The sequence below is a fragment of the Primulina eburnea genome, chromosome 1, assembly GCF_022965805.1.
Source record: "Primulina eburnea isolate SZY01 chromosome 1, ASM2296580v1, whole genome shotgun sequence".
NCBI lineage: Eukaryota > Viridiplantae > Streptophyta > Magnoliopsida > Lamiales > Gesneriaceae > Primulina > Primulina eburnea.
Window position 1 is genome coordinate 2,668,321 of NC_133101.1, and position 20,682 is coordinate 2,689,002.

Consider the following 20,682-nt stretch of genomic DNA (forward strand, 5'->3'; position numbering starts at 1 on the left):
TGGGTCTACATTGATTTCACGGGAGATATGTCAGGTACAAACGAATCCAAATTGGGATTATTCCATCCTATCCTTACAGGTGCAGGAGTACATCCAAGGGTCGGAATTTTTTCTGACCCAATTTTTTTTTTTTAATTTTTTTTTCACATGAAAGTGGAATCTCAACCATTGATATGGGGTGTGGACACTGTCCCTACGCCCAAGATCGAACCTTCCAACAAATTGCTAGCTGCTGCTTTTGGTAATAATAAGAGCGAGCAAATAGCATTGTAGGACCACGTAAAAACACCCCAAAAAAAACAAGATTTCTTGCTCTAATTGCAAGGATGATGTTCCAAGATATCGTTGTGATTATGGCTTCGAATTTCAACGGCTGTGTAGCATGTTTAGTTAATTAGAAAACTCGACTCAAATGTAGAAAACTCGAAGTGTTAAAAAGTCGACCCAGAGTTTAAGATTTTATTTAATTGTTTACACAAATATATTCAATAAAATGAATATTGAAAATTAAGTTTTGGATATTTGATTTATGATGGTACCAACCTCATCATAACTAATTAATTTTTCTATCGTAAATATTAATCTTTTGACGTCAAACGATCAAATAAATTTTGTTTGTGATTTTATATTTCAGCATTCAATGTTAGGCATAAAATGGAATATGAATATTTCTAGTTCTTAAAAATGATTGTTCGGTGTTTAAAAAAATATTATTGATCAAAGATCTTTTATTTATGTTTATTTTAAAAGTATATATTTAAATCAACATGTTTTCAATGAAGCTTAACTGCGATTAAGCTAAGCACATCAAAATATTAGCATAAGCACGTAAACAAAAGTGAAACATGAAATATTTCAATTTGATACACGAGATAAAATTACGCAATCCTATGCAAAATTTTGAGAGAAAAAATGCGATATAACTATGATAGTTTGGTAATAGTTGCCGGTGTTCCATTTTCTGGCATAAAATACCGAGGAAGAAACGATGGAACGGCAAATGCAAACATGAGGCAAAACAATGCCAGAACAGCAACATACCAGGCTTGATGGGTAATGCCCAGCAAAAGTTCATCACAAACTGCCAAGAAGATTGAGAAAAGGTGAGAAATTCGTCGAATTCAACAAAATATGGATTCGCGGATAAATATTCAGATAAATGCATGCATGAAACATCTATTGCATCAAGAGATGTTATAAAAGCTGGAGACGACGAGATGTCATAAAACCATGTACATCGTTAAGCAATCATGCAAAAGTCTATGTTGAACTTCCAAAAAACATCGATGAATCGCTTAAGGGGAGTTGCGGACAAAAAAACTGAAATATTGCTCCCCTATACAAGGAGTTGTACAAGAGTTGATGGAAGTTGATGAAATGCGTATCCCTTGCATGCAAAACAGTTCATGCACTAAAAACCCACCTCCTCTAAAAATGCAATAAGCTAAAAACCCCCTATGTATCTAAAAATGTTGCTCACTGACACTGGACAATGACAATTACCTTTTAACATACTTTATGTAAAGTAGGGATAACCAAATGCAATGCCCATTCTAAAACCAACTGATGAACGAAGAACCCTACGTTGAAGGTGGAAAGGGCGGATGCTTCGAGATTTTTAAGGATTCACTCCATACTCCCCTGCTGTATTTTAATATTCTCTGTTTCAGGCTAAAAAAAACTCGTCCACCCGAAAGTTCTTAGAAAAATTTCTTCATAAATATCAGTCTTTCAACTTGAAGGAGCGACAGAGCCATGAAATTAACTCAAATAAAAACAAAGAAAAATCTAGTTGTCATATTAATCAACATAGCAGCATAGCAACTGTAGAAAGATTAAATTTCGCTATTAAAAAAACAACAATACTCAACCATCAAGACCAAACTGAGCGAGCAGTATATTAAAACTCCTCGACTTACGTTTACTGAAACATGCATAAGATCAAGAAAATACCAACTATGAAATGGAAAGATTAAAAAAAAGACAGAAAAAGAAACAGGGTTATTATAAATTTCTGAAATAAGGAGTATGGATTGCTAATATTAAGGGAAATTCTATAAATTTCTACATAAACAGCAGGGGTGAGTGACAACAGACATAATAAGGAGAGAGTTTTCAGCAAGATTTTTAATTTTTATATACACGAGAGGCCCATGCCAATTAAAGTTTTAGAGGGAGTAATCTGCCAATTGATTTTTTTAGTGGATAATAACGCACTTCACAGGGAAAAAATCGGGAAAAAAACAATTTGAAGTTAGCAGAATGCAAAAGGAACTAACTGGTCGTGGGTATGTGGGGGAGCTCAACAAATTCGTTTAAGAACATTTTGGCAAAATCCTTTCCTATGAAGAACTGAAGAAATTGTCATATGCCTGTAATAAGAGTTAACAATAAGTTAGAAAGTAGAAACATATGATGGTAGTACCTATATTGAAGATGACATATTCTTGTTCCCGTTTCCCTGGTATTGCAACAAACCCCTCAGGCTCTACGTTCACCATAACAGATGTTTCACTCTGTCCAAAAATTCCTACTGAATAATTCTCATATAGCAACAAAACGGGCACCAGAATTTTTCGATGTTCAAAAGCATCAAAAGACCTGGTCACTCGATGAAAGCATTCCATCAGTCTTGAAAATTAGTTTTTCTGTATTGAGCAATTTTCTTCCTCTGTTGGAAGTCAAATCTGTAATACCTCTGCTCAGTTGCAAAGTGAAAGCAGCAGGTATCTGGTATTTGTTTCATCTTGTCAAAAATATTATCAACAAAGTTTTAATGACAATAGAAAGAAATAAACAAGCTGCATACAGAAGCCGGATATGATATCTTCACTTCATACCACGTGTGTGGTCTCAAACCTTGCAAATGGTACAGGCGTGCACCATTTTGTAATGGTAACATCTCCCTATAAAGCTCCTCACCAACCCGCATAACTTGTCGGCCAATCCTGTAAAATTTCAGTCAGACCAAATGATATGAAAACAAAGCTAAACTCAAAATTTCCAGCTATGAATCAACCAAATGAAATAATGCTCATGTAAGAAGATGAATTTCACAAACAAAAAAGATCGAAGTAAATAAACAGCCCAAAATGGACCAACAATAGTAAGTCAATAAATACGTAAAAAAGTTACCTAGATAACTTGAACCGTAGTAAAAAAATGGGAATGTCATGGTAGCAAAAAGAGAACAAAAATGCTGACATACTCTTTGTTTCCTCCTCAATTTCGTTAATACTTTTGATTTTCGATTGTTCCACAAGACAACAGAAATGGTCTGGTTTCAACAAAAATTATTCTTTATAAAGCTTTGATATTAACGAAAAGGAGAACCAAAACTTGAAGATTTTCAATTGTTCCACAAGACATCAGAAATACAAATCTCTTTTAGAGCAAAATATTGTCCAATCCCTACGAGAAGTAAAATCTCCTATACAGTTCAAAATAAACAAGAACCTCCAAATCATCAATCACTTACCCGCTTCCATGGATGGATGTCATGCAGCTGAGTACAAAATACACGAAGATCAACCATCTTTTTAGTCCGTCAAAGGCGCCTCGCTTCCACTCAACTTGAAACATGAAAAACTAGTATAACAGAACATGCGAACAAAAATGGGAAACACCAAAACTTATTCAATTATTTCACTTCGCAGATGTTAATTATGAAAACTGGAATAATTAACTGATAAACAGCGCAGACAAAAAAAGAAGATAAAAAACAAAGTAAAAATACCATATTTTGAAAATCAGATCACTGCACAAAACACGAGAGAGATCAATGGAAGCTGAACCCAGCTGATCGGTGAGGGACGAAAATTCAGGGGATTAGTGCTCTATGTTATAGTGTTTTCACAGTTCAGTTCCCCATTTTTTGAGTATCACAAATCAAACCCTCATCTAGCCTATTCTTTCTCATTTGAACCCTTCTGTTGATTTAAGGGTTAAAATGAGAAGGCCCGGTAAGTAACAAATGACTACCAATCAGCCCTAATATCATATACTCAAAGCCGAATTTCATTACACCTTATCCATTGCAGCATACAAAATAATAAAGCACGGATTTTAGACCAATGGACAGTGATCGTTTTTAAAACTAGTAATTAATATTACTTTCAGTTACATGATAGTTGTACATAACTAAGGAAGATTACAATTTTAGTCAGGTCATTGACATGTTTTGGAATTTTAGCTCTGTAATTTGACAATACTGTAATTTGAATTTTTTTTCTTTTGGTCCTTTTTCCAGTCATAAGCCAATAAATCATCGAATATTGCTTATTTGATACTGATGGTCTCCGGCATATCTCATGTAGCAAGAATAAACCTATATTACACATTAAAATAAATCTAAACAATAATAATAATAATAATAAGTCAAAAAGACAAATAATATTTCAAAATTGGAGGAAAATAATTGTCATTTTTCTTTATTTTTGCTTAGATAGACTCTAATATGTTTAATATCAGCTATATTCTCGTCATACGAGTTATGTAGGAAAACATCAGTGTCAAATAAGTAATTATTGATGGATTTAGCGGTATTAGGAGAAAAAAAAGCTAAAACAAAAGAATACAAGTTAATTGATGAAAATCTAAGATTGACAAGTTACATTATTATTACTAAACCCAAAACCTGTCAATTTTCTAGACTGAAATTGTAATCTTCCAAGCATACATAACTATATTCTCAGGTGTCGGGTACCATAGGGCTCGGGTTCGTCATGTCGGGTAACTGACTAGTTTTTGACTAATCGAACCCGACCCGAATTTTTCGGATAATTCGGGTACTGCGCAGGCGGTAACTGAACTTAGAATCATCTTTTCTTTAAAAAAAACAAAACAAAAATTTATGTTTTCTTAGCATTTTATTACACATAAAAGGTAGACTGTGGAACACAGTATGCCCAACAAAGCAGAGCGTAGAAAGAAAGAGAGGGCAAGCCGATCTGATCTTCAGTGAATCAGTGCTTACGTGCATACTCGCAGTGTCACATTAACATACACCTTCAGCCCCTGATGTTTCACATCATATTCGACACCCTATATCCAAGGTCGTATCCTATGATTCTTTATCTCATTACAAAGCCTTTGCGTTAAACATATCCTCTCATTTTGAAACACAATTTTTTCATCAAGCAATCAAATATCCAGAATGGCGAGAGGCTATGCGACTTGAATTGCAGGCCGTGGAATTATATTCATTCATCTCCATTTAGTTTTCATTACCCGAAACCAATTAACTCTATGAACAACTAAATTGACTTAAGGCCCCACCCCTTACAAGAAAGCTAATTATGACAATAATATGAATGATATACATGCAGGATGCCAAATTCCAAGGAAAAACATGACAGAGCAAAATAATAGTCATAATTCCATCATGCAGCACCATTGGACATAGGAAAACATTTAGTCTTACAATTTTCATTTTTTACTGATAAACTCATAAAAATATTTAGTCCTACAATTAAGACTCCAAATCAATTAAAAAATCGCAATCAAGTACTTTATTTCTACGAACGAATATTTAGTCTTACTTATTTAAATTACTAATAATAATTTGAAAATAATACGGAAAATCTTTATAGACGTCACTAGTAAGATAAGAACGAATTCAAAAACAACAAATATGTAACTGAATTAATCCAACTATTTTATTTTGAAAGCTATGGTTTAATTAACAAAATTATCATACATAATATTCGGCTTTAGAAATTTATTTCTTTTTCCAACTTCATGAAACCTTGTATAACTGCACTAAAATTAAATTGTGAAAATTTTAGACATGATGATATCAATTTCATACTATTTTTCAACATGGTTGAATTTGATTCTACAATTAAAACTTCAAAAAAAAAACCCCCATAAACAAATTTGAGATCTAAACAATTCAAAATAAATATATCGTAAATTTCCAGATTCATTTTCAAGATCACAATATTTATCACCTAATGCTGATAACCTCTTATACTCCAAAGTAGATATAAATACTATAACCGATTACTTTCATTATTGTTTCTACTAGTAGAATTTCCTTGATTTACATCGTATATTAAATAAAGGCATAAGGTAGATCATTGCCGAAGAAGATGCACGTGAAGTAATAGGATACCATTTTACTTCGCATTATCACCGAAGTCATATCCAAGAAATTAGCGAAGTCTTTGGCCGGTTCAATGAGGGAAAACCGGTCCGGAATTAGACCGATGCCGAAGTAAAAACGTCTTTTACGTCATCGATTTCGTAAAGTGCAGAAGTAATAGCTTATATATAACTGCATAGTTTACATTTTCAGCAGACTCACCATGCCAAATCCAATTCACATAATTTTGACTAAAACCATGGAAATAAAGATGCCCTCGAATGAACTTAACCGGTCCTTTTTTAAGATTTATACATTTGCAACAAGGACAATGAATTAAATTGGAGTTGATGTGGGGATACTGTAAACAATCTTTAATGCACTGTTCCACACCCTCCTCATATTGATTGGACCTTCTATCCGAGTGAATCCAGGATTTATCCATTTCAATATAGCGAAATCCCAAAAAATGTAACGATAAATTTTTGTATTATTTACCACTAGATGAAGGTTTTCATCAAAATGCTTCAAGGACTCTAACTTTCTTCAATGTGGATTGATCAAAACCTGAATATATTACAATAAATAAGAAAAAGTTATACAATAAAACTGTGTAAAACTATAGAATCCAACACTTAGGAGATCCTAGAAATCACAAACGATAAAGTAAATGATAAAAGTAACATTGAGATTCTCACTATCGACTTCAATAATGTCACTTGCCATTTAGTTTCTTGAACACAAAAAACAAAAACGAAAGAAGAATACCTATTAATGAAAACGAACAAACTTTGCTAAGTGTACATTTTAATCAAGACAATTAGTACATAAAAATAAAACACACATACAGAAAAATGAGGATAAAAGAGACGCGACTATTAATATCATGATTAACACCTGATTTTTTTTGACAGAGATTAACACCTGATTAAATATGATTCTTTGTGAATTTATTTTTAAAGTTTAATTATATCGGATATATAGGTTACAAAATCATAGGTATCAATACAAACCACCTTTAACATAGAAAATTACTATTATTTACAGCTCGAGTAATCTTTTACAAACTGAAAGAGCCTACTTGAAAATTTGATGAAGAGGTAATGAATAATAGTTGCCAAAAAAACAGATACGCTTCTTTGTCAAATTTCAAAGAAGAATGGCTAAATCTCCTAAACTTCGCGTGAGTTTAAAAGAGAACTCTAATAAAAATCAATTGAAATGCATGATGGGTTGGGATACACAGACAGTAAAAATTTAACCAACATTAGTAATATATGTTATAAAATTGCATCGACACGTCACTGAGGGTGAATATTGGAGGCGGTAGCTGGGGAGTATGCATTCTAGTGATAGGATTCACACAGAAGCAAATATTAAACAGTTTGTTGATACGGACAGGATGGTTAAGTTCTGTATTCAGGCAGGGGAAGCCTTCACTTTTGATTCTCTTTTACCAGAAGCTTCTGTTGTTGTGCTTGAAGAAGGTGCACCTTTAATATAACAATTCTACCGGGGCCAGCAAGAAGATCACCGGCTCATCCACCAAACACTACATAGATATGATTGAGTTTTGGATAGTAAATTAGATATTTTAAGTAGCTCCGAAGAACATCAAATGTGTCTATAGTACATGGTTGTGCAATATAGTATTAATACTGTGTACAAATTTTTTATATTAGATTAAAAGTTGTTAAAATTACATGTTGATTTTAAGGACCGCTTAGTGATTCGTGTATGTTACATCTATTACTAATGTTGATTAGAAGTGGAAAATTAAATTTAAAGCATTTTATGTATGAAATTTAGAATCTTTTTTTAAATTTAAAAATGTTCTCCTTCGATAGTTATATAAAAAGTAAAAACATAAAAAAAATCAGTAGAATTTTTTGTAAGGAAAATAAAATATAATATACTCCTTTGCAACAATTGAGTGATAATACATGTATTTAGAATAGATACAGAGAGGAACAGAACAAAAAGGAAGGGGGTGGAACATGAAAGTTGCCAAAAGCATGAATAATGAAGGGGACTGGCCTACAAACCTAATTAAATCCCCAGGCATTTTGCTGTAACTTGCATGCACGTAGAGCTAGAGACATTGTTTGACAATTAACAGATTTTTTATACGAACAAAACAAGTTAAAACTTGGAACAAATAAATGGGAGAAAATGAGATGATAAGACAGATGATGCATTCCTGGAAACTCTAAGAAATGAGTATGACATTTATATCCAAAGGACAGGATTGTATATAAAGATAATATACCAAATGAAATCCTCAGAATGCCTATATACTATATATATTCAACTTCCCCTAACTTTAGATCTCCCACCACAGGTCCTTTTCTCTCCATATGAACGAATTGTATTTGTACCAAATTTATACAAACTCAGCACCACAAATATATACCTACGTATATTTGTGTACATGTCTTTAGAAAAAGTATTCCAAATTAAACCAGCAACTAATATCTGAAATTACAAAATTGAAACCAGCAACAAAAAAACGAAACCCTTCAATCATAGAGGCAACAATCTTCGACAAACCAGTAACAAAATTAGTTGGAAGGAAGTTACAAAAATCAAACCAGCAACTAAAACGAAACCAAGCAACAACCATCGAGAAACCAGAAGTTACGCAAAAAATTGAAATCTGGAAACACCCAAAATCGATTCCCAAAATCGAAGCCCTTCAAAAAATATACCACAAGCAGCAACAATCACCGAGAAATTAGCATAAATCCGAAGCAAACACCCAAAAATGACGAACCTGAAGGCCAGCTGCTGAAGCCGCGCGAGGATGAAAGTGAAGGAAGAGTAAACGTACGCTAGGCTGAAGTGAAGTCTTAGTGTTATGGACCGGGTGGGTTTTGGGCCTAATATATGTGGGCCGAATACATGTGTATATATTAAACTTTTACGGTTGCTAGAGTAAATTTACAAAGTGTATTTAATTCAGGAAATAAAATTAGATTTTTAATCTCCTTTTCAAATTAAATTATATCTTTAAAATGTTATTTATTTTATTTTTTTAAATTCGTGATCTAGTGGCTATTCCAGATTTTAGACGCTACAATTTAAAAATCGAAGGGAGATTAAAAATTAACCATCAGTTCATTTTTTACAAAGTAATTAAGAGAAATTAAAAGTTAAGTATGGTAATTGTTTTACTTAACTAAATATAAATTTTAAATTTTTTTAAGCATTTTACTTCATCAAAACTACTCTGATCGAAGTAAAATATTACAAAAAATTAGAAGTGAAGCCCGTGTTTTTTAAATTTTGAAGTAAAAAATAATGTTTTACTTCGTCGGTGTTATTACCGAAGTTGATCAGTATATACTACTTTATCATTGATAATTGCCGAAGTAACCAGTAGCGAAGTAAAAACAAAAAATTCTATTAGTGTTCGCACGTATATTTTACGGTGTTGTTTATACTCCTAAGTTTATGAATAATGCGAGCAGTAGAAAATAGAATGCAATAAGATAGACAAATAAAAATTTTCCCAAGTAAACGAAAGTAAAATATGATTGGGGCAAAAAGATGAAACTCTCCAAGATTCACTTCCTCTTCTCAATCTCCTTTTTCTTCAAGAAAAACCCTCCAACCAATGGAACCAAACTCTTCCTACTTCGTTTCTTCTTAGCCAAAGCCACTTTCTCTCCCTCCTCGCCAGCCTCTTTATTGATCAACACTTTTGTCAACAGTGGAGGACTTGCAAATTTGACAGATCTTGTCTTCTCCAATTGAATAAAAACTCCATCTTCGAATCCGTTTTCGGTTTCAAACTTCTTTTCAACAACTTCGCTTGTCTTTTCAACTAGCTTTAGTTCTTCAATCTCTGGTTTTTCCAGATGGGATTTGACTTCTCTAACCATTAATTGATTTAACTCCCTTTTTGTGTGTTCTAGTTCTTGCCTTAATAAAGTCACAGCAATTTGCCGTTGCAGCTCCTCCTCCTTTTGCTTTCTCGAGAATTTGCTTCGTCTCTTCGAGCTCGGGTTTGACTGTTCCTATCTTGGACGTTCGGTTTGGACCATCACTCTGCATCTGATTAGAAATGAGAAATTGTATCATTGTATGCATGTATACACGTATTGCATGTATAAAAATTAAGGATAAATCCGAGACGTAGAAATCTAATAAGGGGGCGACTTCTTATTCATACGTTTTTTTGTAAATTTTTGATAATACAAATGTCAGAAACATCTTCTATAAAGCATGCATGTATGTACCTCTTTAAGCTTGTTAGCATAGATTTCTCCGGCTAGTACTTTCTCCCCGAACAACATTACGGCTTCTTTCACAGATCGGAACGGCCGCCTTGTGTCGATCTCGACTCTTCCCCTCACCACGACTCCTCCTTCCTGCATACCTCGTCACCTTATAATAATGGTGGGAAAAGTTTATTCTAATGAATAAAATTCACTAGATTAGTATAGTATATACTCAAAGTGACAAGAATATAAAATATCTTCACTTATATATAGCTAGGGGAGAAATGAACATGTGCATATACTTTCCATTTGTTTGTTACCTAACAAGTGGTGGTGGATGTCAATTATGAGTCGATAATTTTGTGAAAAAAGAGAACTCATATTATAAATATTAAAATTTTAATAAATAACTTATAAAAAGTAACCATAGCGGAGGTCCCTAGGTAAGTTTGAAATAATTAAATAAATGTTTTACTTTTGATTGCAAGAAGGTATTGAAATGAGGGGAGTTTGTTTAGTTTCTTGGCTTCCACTACACTAGAAATTTGTTTATTGATATTGATGGATTAGGATTGGTGGTTGAGCCATCTTAATTATTTTCAAAATCGAAATGATGTGTGCTTATGTCATATACTATGCAAGGATTGCTTCAATGTATGTAAATATAATTTCGTTTTTTAAATAGGCATTTTCTTCAATGTGGAGCCCAATTTGTTGTGTTCCACTTTTAATAAATTTAACAGGAAGTATTTCATATAAAGGTCTTACGGATCTTTATTCATGAGACAAATCAATCATATCTATATTTACAATTAAAATTAATATATTTGACATAAAAAATAATATTTTTTCGTGAGTGATCTATATAAAATATATATTTCACAAAATTAACATGTGAGACAGTCTCGCATAAGTTTTTGTTTAAATTTAATGGTAAGCATACAATATAATAATTGTGATGTGTGTGCATTTAAATTTTTGCATAAATATACTTTTGAAAAATGAGAATAGTCCAAAAGACTTGATCTTGCAATTCTATTGTCACTGTGCACATGTTATATGCTTATATAATTGGTTTTATTTAAATATTTGTGATTATTTTTTTATAATTTGAAATTATTGTTTGGATCGATTATAATAACGAAGCAACTAGATTAAATATATTTATAATTGATGTCATTTTTTATATGAGGAGAAACAAATATTTTTCCCACATCGTAAAAAATCATTAAAAAACTAAAAATTGTCACTATAAATAAACGTGGGAACATTTGGGTTGGATAAATATTGGAGGAGGGAAAATAATTGTTTCCCTCCATATAAAAAATGACCTCAATTAAAAATGTCAGGATAACTAATCTAATATGTTTTTTTATTTCCACATTTATTTTATCTATTTTTCCCTCCTCTTATATTTATCCAACCCAAATATTCCCACATTTGCTATTGTCACTATAAATAACATACACGACACTTTTAGTTGTCATTATAAATGATTTTAACTGACATATAAATTTGTCATTATTACTATAAGAACAAAGCATGTATAAATGTATTTAAAAATTAGTTTTCCTGACATTTAAAATTGTCATTATATGAATAATTAGTAACACGTATGAAGTTGTCATTAACATCTTATAATGACATTAAAAATGTCAGGAAGTTTAATGTAGATAACGTGTGAATATTTGTATGTGTGTGTGAGGAGTAGAAGAGTAATTAACTAATTTCAATTTAAAAAGAACAATGTTAAAGGTACAACTAAAATATCGAATGTTTGTATGTGTGTGTGTAGAGTAGAAAAGCAATTGACTAATTCCAATTTAAAAAGAACAATGTTAAAGGTACAATCAGAATATCGTACGATATTTATAACAATTATATCGTGAGATTTTGTTATTATATCACGAGATTTTACTATTATTTCGTGAAAGATTTTGATAAATGAATTTTTGTATTGAATTTTTTGTGTTACAAGAATTGTTGTACAAAATTGGTTGTGCATATAGCATTACTCATTTGAAAATGAGATCGATGTGCACCAAAAAATAGACCTTACCTTCACAATGTGGAGCCCAATTTGTTATGTTCCACTTCCGATAATGCAATATTAATTTTAATTATGGAGCTAATGATTTTTAGTCCAAGTTCTTTCTTGTTTGGATAAATTAGAGAGGTACCGCCGTGGGTGGCCGTCTGCCAACCAGTTTTTAGAACACTGAGAAAAATATCAACAATCCTAATAGTACACCTTTTTCAAAGCAAAATCAAACAGAATGCAAAAGAAAAAGATAGTATTATTATTTTTGCAACCAAAATGGTTTGTGGATTGAAAACAAGTAATCAAAATCAGAATCAAACTTAAAAACATGGTGTCACCAGAAAGACAGCCATCAGCAATTTGTACTAGATCAATCAGCACAACATATATTCATTCATCAGTCAGTTCCGTGAATTCGTCATCGTCGCTGTTGTACACGAATCGGATGTGCTTGCCAGTAAATTTAGCAGTCCCGTGAAAGCAAATGTTGCTGATTCCTTCACAGATATCGTCAACAAGTCCATCACCATCATCATCTCCATAATCATATTCTTCTTCGTCGTCGTAGGTGTGATAGCCTTTGAAGTTACTGCCCTCTTGTTCTTGTTCATATTCTTCTTCTTCTTCTTCGTCCTCTATAGTACTGCTTGCATTGGCCTGAATCGACCAAATTGATGAGTTGTCATCGTCATCTGTGGATAGTTTTTTTATGCTACTTTCGGTTTCTTCGCAGATTTGTCCCTGATAAGTTAGCGCAGAGGAGCACTTGGATGAATCGGATCTCTCTGATTTCTCCGAGAAATCAAGCAGCAGAGACCTCGTGATAACATTATCAGATTCGAAGCCTTCTTGTTTATTTTCATCCAAAGTCTCAGTAATCATCTTTTACCAATAGAACAAGAACAAGAACAAGAAAATAAAATCAGTGACATTACATAATCCCATCAATAAATCAATCAAGAAAAAGCCAAGATTCTTATCAAAGTAAATAATCAAAAAACCTGAGGGATCAGAAAAACCGGAGGATAACTTGCAACACGTGAGAGGCCATTCGTATTAGCTGAAAAATTCAAGACTTGTGGTGTGTTTGCAGGAGTAGGAGCAACCAGGCTTATACAGGGAGACTTCACAAGCCCTTGAAGGTTGTTGAAAAAAGGCCTGTTTTCAATAGTAATTTTCGAAAGCTCGGCTTCTTCTTCGACTTTCTGCAGAAGGGTCTTCACTTGACCCCTCAACAGATCCTCGCCCGATCCAGGAGTTCCTCTACAACGCACTTGACTGCTCGGTCTTTTCATTGCCGATGATGGGGTCTCAAGATTTCCCATTGCAACCCCAACAATCGGCGAATCATTCGTAATATCAGTAAGCACACACCGATCTTGCTGCTGATATTTACCACTCATCTTCCTCGATTTTGTCACGCATATATCAGATTCCTCCGCTTTCCCTGAACAGAACAAAGAAACAGATTAATCAAACGGACAAAAACAATAAAAATTCATGTAACCCTGATTCTTGAAACACGAAGAATGGTTCATACTCGACATGGCAGATGTTTGTGATCTGGTTATCCTTCTTGTGGATAGCGGAGTTTCCATTGTTTAACAGAGAGATTCTTGATTCGGGTCACCGGGAATTCAAGTTTTTGTGATCGCCGGCGGTGGCAAGAAACTGAAAGACGAGTACACAATTGGAGAGAAATAGTACTGCAGGATCGAATAAGGCGTAATCCAAAAGAGGAGAGGATAGTTATATAGAGAAAATTTGGGGTTTACGGAGAGATTAATATGACCGTTGGGTGTGAAGGATGCGCGGCTCAACTTTCCTGAGCAAACTAGCCGTTGTTGATTTGAACGGATCCCCGACATTTTGGGCTATCGTATTGGGTTGGATTGGGCCTCGGCCCAGTATTTCCTGGGAATTAACAAATCGAATCTTTATATACACAAGAATTTGGTCTTTCAAACACTCTTAACTAATATTTTTGGCATATCGAATAATATATTTTTTCATTGAAATTAACTTAGATCGGGGTGGATTTTCTATCTTTGGACTTAATGTCATTTATCTATAAAATCTTTTAATTTCATAATTAAAAAATTAAAATAATTAAAAATATTATATAAGCTTTGTTCCATTGATTCTAAAATCCTGATTAAGCCACTGTCGTAGATCGATAGTATGTTACCGTCTTTGATTATGAAGTCGACTTATCTCACTATATAAATTATGAGCAGGTCTCTTGTGAAACGTTTGGGCTCAAAAGACAAGCCCAGCCTCCTTCGCTGCCTGTAATGGACTCTTGGATTGCCATTGGCCTAATTAGCCCTAAAATGCGAGCTTTCTATCTCACTTGTTTGCTAGCTTGCAACCTGGGGTTTCAACCGGGGTCGCAACTAGGATAGCTTCCTCAACCCGAAGGACCAGGAAGATCGTTAGACCTAAATTTACAACCATTACTGCCAAAGCTACTGTTCGATTCGCGGACTGGAGCTTGAGAGGATCGAAGACGCACCGTTTAAACTTCTTAGGAAGCCAAAATACATTTATCTGACTATCTTTAAACTTTATCCATTAAACATATTCCATTAAGTCGACATGTCCTATGCATGAGTAAATATTACTCATTTAAATATTTTACCATAGTATATATATTAAAACAAATATTTTTTTAATATATATTATACGTTAAATAGTCGGTTTTTGTTTCAATAAAAAAACCTAACCATTTAATTTGAAATTTGCGGTCAGGTCGGTTTAAATCATTTAATACTTTGTATGAAAATTTTTGTAAATTTAAGGTGATTATCTGGTTGGATAATGGCATAGGTGTTGAATTTTACTAGAAATAATAATGGCTACCTACAATTGCCATTTACACTACAAGAAAAATGCTATACGACAACGGATAAAATCCGTTGTCGTAGCCATTTTAAAACTATTGTTGAAGTCAGTGTTGTTAAATGTTCGCTCAAAGACAATGGTTAAAAATTGTTGTTGTAGTTATATTTTGCGACGGTTTTAAAAACCGTCGCCAATTAAAAACCGTCGTCGTATCTGCAATTTGCGACGGTTTTAAAAACCGTCGCAATTTTTAAAAACCGTCGCAAATGATAATTGCGACAGTTTTTTAAACCGTCGCAAATAAAATTTGCGACGGTTTTAAAACCGTCGCACAATTTAGTGCCGACGAAAATTGATATAAACCGTCGCTAAATGTAGCGACAGTATTCATGTGGAAAAACAGTCGCTAATAGCGACGGTTTATAAGTCCGTCGCTAATATTTTAGGTAAAATAAAAAAAAATTAGAATTTAATAAATACGTAAATTGGTACAATCATATAAAAGATAAAATATTTAAGTATCGTGAAATAATAAAATTGTATAAGAGATAAAAATTTTAATTGTTTTGATATTGTAAAAAAAATCGTGTAAAATATAAAAATTTTAAGTGTTGTGAAGTGGTAAAATCATGTAAGAGATAAAAAATTTAAGTGTTGTGAAGTTGTAAAATTGTGTAAGTGAGAAAATTTTAATTGTTGTGAAGTGAAGTGGAAGAAATTGAATGAAAGTTGTATGTATTTATAGAGAGTGAGGGGAAAAAAAGGAGGGAAGTTAGGGGGGGAACGAATTTTTTGAAAATAGCGACGGTTTTGACTAAAACTATCGCAATATTTAAAATCGGCGACGGTTTAATCTTATTTGTCGCTAAATATAGCGACGGTTTTGATAACACGGTCGCCAAATGTAGCGACGATATGAACAAAACCGTCGCTGATGTTAAAGATGCGACGGTTTTTCTTTAACGGTCGCTAACATGAGCGACGGTTAGGAGTCAACCGTCGCCGATTTAAAATTTTGCGACAATAATTTAATACCGTCGCTAAAATTAGCGACGGTTTTTGTTAAAACCGTCGCTAAATATACCACAAAAAACTATTATATACAAAACCGTTGTCGAATGTACCAAAAAAAGCGCTCATAGACAACGGTTCTGTAATCCGTTGTCTTTGACCCTAAAAAACGCTCAAAGACAACGTTTTATAAAACCGTTGTCTTTGATCAAAAAAACCGTTGTCTTTTGCACTCGAAAGACAACGGTTTTTATAAAACCGTTGTTGTTTGCCCCCAAAAGACAACAGTTTTATAAAAACCGTTGTCTTTTTCTTAAAAAACACACTTTTAACAACGATTTTCGCAAAAACCGTTGTTAAAAGTTTTTTAACAACGGTTTTAACAAAAACCATTGTTAAATGTGTGTTGTTGTTTGGGCTTTTTCTTGTAGTGTTAAGTCCCCGATCAAATTATGCATAACTTTTGAATCATATAAAGAACGAAATTTATAATCCATTTTCACAAAATTTGCACTATGATTCGTCGAACGGTCGAGGATGGACATTTCAAGTAACGTCCTTAACTACTTATAGTGGGTTTTAAAAAAAAAAATCAAATGATGAAAATTGAATAATTTCGAGGGGATAGATAAGATAATATTGTTGCATAGTGATACAAAATATGCGATATTCCATAAATATATGTTAAGATTGATTTTAAGTTAAGTTAAGTTTAAGTTTCAATCTTAAAAAAACATATTACGAAAATTCATCTTTTTAGTCTGAAACTTTGTCTCTTTACCAATCGATCCTCGAAATGGCTGTCCACGACAAAGGATGATTCCACAACTCAGTGCAGAACATGATAAAGCAAAAGATTGACCTAAGATTACAAAAATTTGTATAAAAAAATATCCACAATTTCCGAGTCTGCATCCTAAATTTTCTTGCAAAGTTGTTGGCGTGCAAGCACATGTAAAGCATTCAGGTGCAAATCCTGGAATTTGAGCGAATAAATATAGAAAGAAAAACAGTATCCTTCTTTTAAAGGATAAAACATGAATAAAAATACAAAATTTCTCTTAAATAAAAATATCTTCAAGAAAGATTAATAAATTAAATGCTCCTCTCATTTTCAAAATAAAAAATTCCCCCTCCTAAAATAAAATATTAAAATCCATTTATACAGTAATACATTATTAAATTTTAGGTCATTACAATGATAAACTCTGATGTCGGGATCTGTATTTTTTTCAATACCGAAATTTTTTTCTTAACATTTGTTATCAACTCACAAATATATTTGAATCTTATCCAATTCAAAATGACCCAACCATCTCTCATTTAAAACCTATTAAAAAAACAAAATCATTTAAAAAGTAAAGTATATATATTAAAATTTTAAAATATTTTATGAATAAATTTTTATGTATATGCATGCATCTCATGTGTTTAAGTACTAGTTTCCACTAAAATCTAGATACCCCAGGTGTTCTACGTCCATTGGTGTTCAGAGTTGGCCTTTTTTAATTAATTTTCTAACGTGATATATTATTAAGATTTTGGCCCTCCCCAGTCCCCATTCACATGCATGATTGGTTAGGAGTTCACACTTTAATTTCAATTATTTTTTAGTATAAATATGTTATACTTATTATTATTATTATTAAATTTGGAGTAGGTCTATTTTCAGATAACCTCACATATATTTATTAATGAAACAAATCAATTATATATATATATATATATATATATATATATATATATATATATATATTAAATTTGGAGTAGGTCTATTTTCAGATGACCTCACATATATTTATTAATGAAACAAATCAATTATATATATATATATATATATATATATATATATATATATATTTACAATAAAAGTAATATTTTTTCATGGGTGACCTAAATAGAAGATTTGTAAAACAAAACTGATCCATGAGACTGTCGCACAAATTTTTTTTATCTTAAATTTAAGACCTCAATATAGACTTTTGTTCTCAAACTAATAAAAAATGGATCAATCTTAGAGAAAATAAAAGACACAAATAAATGTTAATAAAAAAATTACTAACACAAAAATGTATTAATATTAAAAAATTATTAATATTTATTTACTGTATATTAAAAAAATTATAATACTTAGCGTGTCAAGTCTAAAATTTAATACTGAACAAAAAAAATCTATACAAGATAAGGGCCATGGATCAATTATTATAACTGGAATTAAATATTCAATAGCTTGGCTGGAATTATCATCTGTATTGCGTGTGGCTTTCGCAAGTGTGAATGCTTCTCAATTTCTATTTTTAAGCTTTTTGGGAACATATAACGTCACATGTTTTTAAGACCGACTATTCTTTTAAGGAAGATGTGAACAAAGACATAAGTAGGTTAAAAAAATTAGTAGGTTTTTTGTGAGATGATCTCACGAATCTGTATCTGTGAGACATGTCAACCCAACCAATATTTCATAAAAAATAATTGCACAAAAGATACAACTTTTAATATATTTAGTTATGTCAGATTATCAGTCAATACAGCAACATGTGATATGATTCTATAAAAGAACACACACCTCATGTGATAGAATCAATGAGTATTATAAGTAAAAAATATATATTTTAAAGAGTTTGATTTTTTTTTATTACGATAAAATTTTGAGAATGATTGAAATTGAATAAATTTAAAAATTAATCGTCCAATTTGTAGTTATCAATTTTATACAAATCTATGGATTGCCCTTCATTTATATCAGCAAGGAGAATGGACTTTAAATGTCAATGAATATGTAATTAATTCGGTTGTTAATTTCTCATACTTAATTTAAATATATAACTATGGACTTAATTCCAAGCGAACTCTATAAGAATATTCCTCTTAATTCCCTCAGAATTTTACTGATTTCATGTATGTATTCCATTAAAATTGGAACCGTTAAAGATTTTGTTTTTGTTTAATTTTTTTTTAACAAATCCTGTAAATTTATTTATAACGAATAATTTATTACAAGCTTATTTATGCATGAAGAAAAATCTCTAAGATCCCAAGACAGGGGTCGAGAAAGAAGAAGCAAAAGCGGCAAGAGCGTGTGAGCTACTTCATTTGTTGTTCGTCGTACATGTATGATCTCTACTCCGTCAGTCGTGCGCAACAAATTCTGAATCTCTCGTATGCTCATATCTGAGTATCCTAATTTTTTTGTCGGGTTGGTAATAGATTGCACCACCAACAAAGAGTTTGAAACTACCTTAGTTAATCATCTCACATTGTTGGATTGTTTTCTCAGATTCCTCGATTCATGGTTGGGTTTTTTAAATTGGCCGAATCGATGAGTCTAAATATAGAAATAAGAGATTTTATATACTAATTTCTATTTTGGTACTATATTATGATGATTGCTTTGTGGATATAAAAAAACAATACTTAATTTTATAAAACCCGATTTACCCTTTTTCCTAAAGCGTGTTAACGAGAAGGCTGCTAATAAATGACTGCAAGCAACAACAAATATTTTGCTTCACGACTCTCGCCGTTTTACGTTGAGTAACACGCTTTCAAACTGTGTTCTGAGTTTTGGTTACACCTTTGAATATTCATGCATAAAATAAATACGTGAAAATGACTGTGAAAATTTAGTCATTTTCACGTCATTATCATATTTTCTATTGATCGACACAAAATTATTATTCCACTCTATAATTTTGACTTGGTAAAACAAAGAAATCAAGAAGTCTCAATGATTACCATATTTTATTAAACTTTGTCTCCTAAGAAGCTGATTTATCAATTTAAATGAAGTACTTACCATGTCTTAGATGGAATCTTCAAATGGAAAATAATCAAATTTTTATATATATTTAAAATTATTACTTTTCATGATAATAATATATCAGATCAACTCGTCAAAGGCATATCATGATACACACAATATATGTGATTCATAAAAAATAGAGAGAAATTATTATTTATTATTTTTTAAATTAAAGTTATCGATTTTTGAAATTGAAATGATACGAGATAAGAGATAGAATGGAAATATATTTGAAAAATATGGAATTGAGTGGTTAAATGACATTTTTAAAATTATGAAAAAATTTCATCAACATACTAAAAATTAGTCAATAGAAGAGGTTTTAACTTTAATTAATAATATACATGACTTATGTATGCGACACTTGGTTTTCAACAATATGAATGGAAAAATAATGCAAATATTAAAAATACATGATTTATAGAAATCTGAATGAGATATAGGAATTCATTCGCTTTTTATTATTTTTTAAATGAGTTTATGGAGCTTGTTTTACAATTTGAAATCGACATCTTTTTAGCATCCAAAAACTATTCCGTCGATTTAGAAATCAGAAAAAGAACGATAGGTTGTTGATTTTTCTTTTAAAGTAATTGTTTTTGTCTCAAATAATGATCTCGATCTTTATCATATAGCACATTTTAGGCAATTATTTATAATGTTATGATTTTCTTTA

General features: G+C 31.8%; 2 protein-coding genes and 1 pseudogene across 6 annotated transcripts; all 3 read right to left on the reverse strand.

The window, feature by feature from the left end:
* Positions 1–771: 771 nt before the first annotated feature.
* LOC140811765 (uncharacterized) lies at positions 772–6,652 on the reverse strand. 5 transcript variants are annotated; one of them, XM_073169942.1, is made up of 6 exons: positions 6,584–6,652; positions 3,479–3,588; positions 2,810–2,948; positions 2,602–2,730; positions 2,426–2,516; positions 772–1,081 (listed from the first exon to the last, which is right to left on the reverse strand). In XM_073169942.1, the coding sequence occupies exons 2-6, from the start codon at positions 3,580–3,582 to the stop codon at positions 924–926; spliced, it is 621 nt and encodes a 206-aa protein (XP_073026043.1). In that variant the 5' UTR covers positions 3,583–3,588; positions 6,584–6,652; the 3' UTR covers positions 772–923. The 5 variants fall into 5 exon arrangements, 4 of the variants coding, with proteins under 4 accessions (XP_073026043.1, XP_073026193.1, XP_073026119.1 ...); XM_073170092.1 differs by having other exon boundaries at positions 3,479–3,572; positions 6,584–6,644; XM_073170018.1 differs by lacking the exon at positions 6,584–6,652 and adding an exon at positions 3,737–4,372 and having other exon boundaries at positions 3,479–3,572.
* Positions 6,653–9,503: 2,851 nt separating this feature from the next.
* LOC140810348 (WEB family protein At2g17940-like) lies at positions 9,504–10,562 on the reverse strand (annotated as a pseudogene).
* A 2,026-nt stretch (positions 10,563–12,588) lies between these two features.
* Positions 12,589–14,073, reverse strand: LOC140810354 (uncharacterized). Its single transcript, XM_073168228.1, has 3 exons — positions 13,890–14,073; positions 13,351–13,796; positions 12,589–13,231 (listed from the first exon to the last, which is right to left on the reverse strand). Exons 1-3 carry the CDS (start codon positions 13,945–13,947, stop codon positions 12,740–12,742), a joined length of 996 nt encoding a protein of 331 aa, XP_073024329.1. The 5' UTR covers positions 13,948–14,073; the 3' UTR covers positions 12,589–12,739.
* Between the last annotated feature and the right edge of the window lie 6,609 nt (positions 14,074–20,682).

What these genes read in the sequence shown, in the direction of transcription:
- LOC140811765 (XM_073169864.1), bottom strand. An exon ending in AGATATCATATCCGGCTTCT is followed by an intron (nt 2,731 to 2,809) that starts GTATGCAGCTTG and finishes AACAAATACCAG; the next exon opens with ATACCTGCTGCTTTCACTTT. An exon ending in TGCTTTCATCGAGTGACCAG is followed by an intron (nt 2,517 to 2,601) that starts GTCTTTTGATGC and finishes ATTTTTGGACAG; the next exon opens with AGTGAAACATCTGTTATGGT.
- LOC140810354 (XM_073168228.1), bottom strand. Translation starts at nt 13,947, where the DNA reads ATGGAAACTCCGCTATCCACAAGAAGGATAACCAGATCACAAACATCT. An exon ending in ACAAACATCTGCCATGTCGA is followed by an intron (nt 13,797 to 13,889) that starts GTATGAACCATT and finishes TGTTCTGTTCAG; the next exon opens with GGAAAGCGGAGGAATCTGAT. An exon ending in CGGTTTTTCTGATCCCTCAG is followed by an intron (nt 13,232 to 13,350) that starts GTTTTTTGATTA and finishes TATTGGTAAAAG; the next exon opens with ATGATTACTGAGACTTTGGA.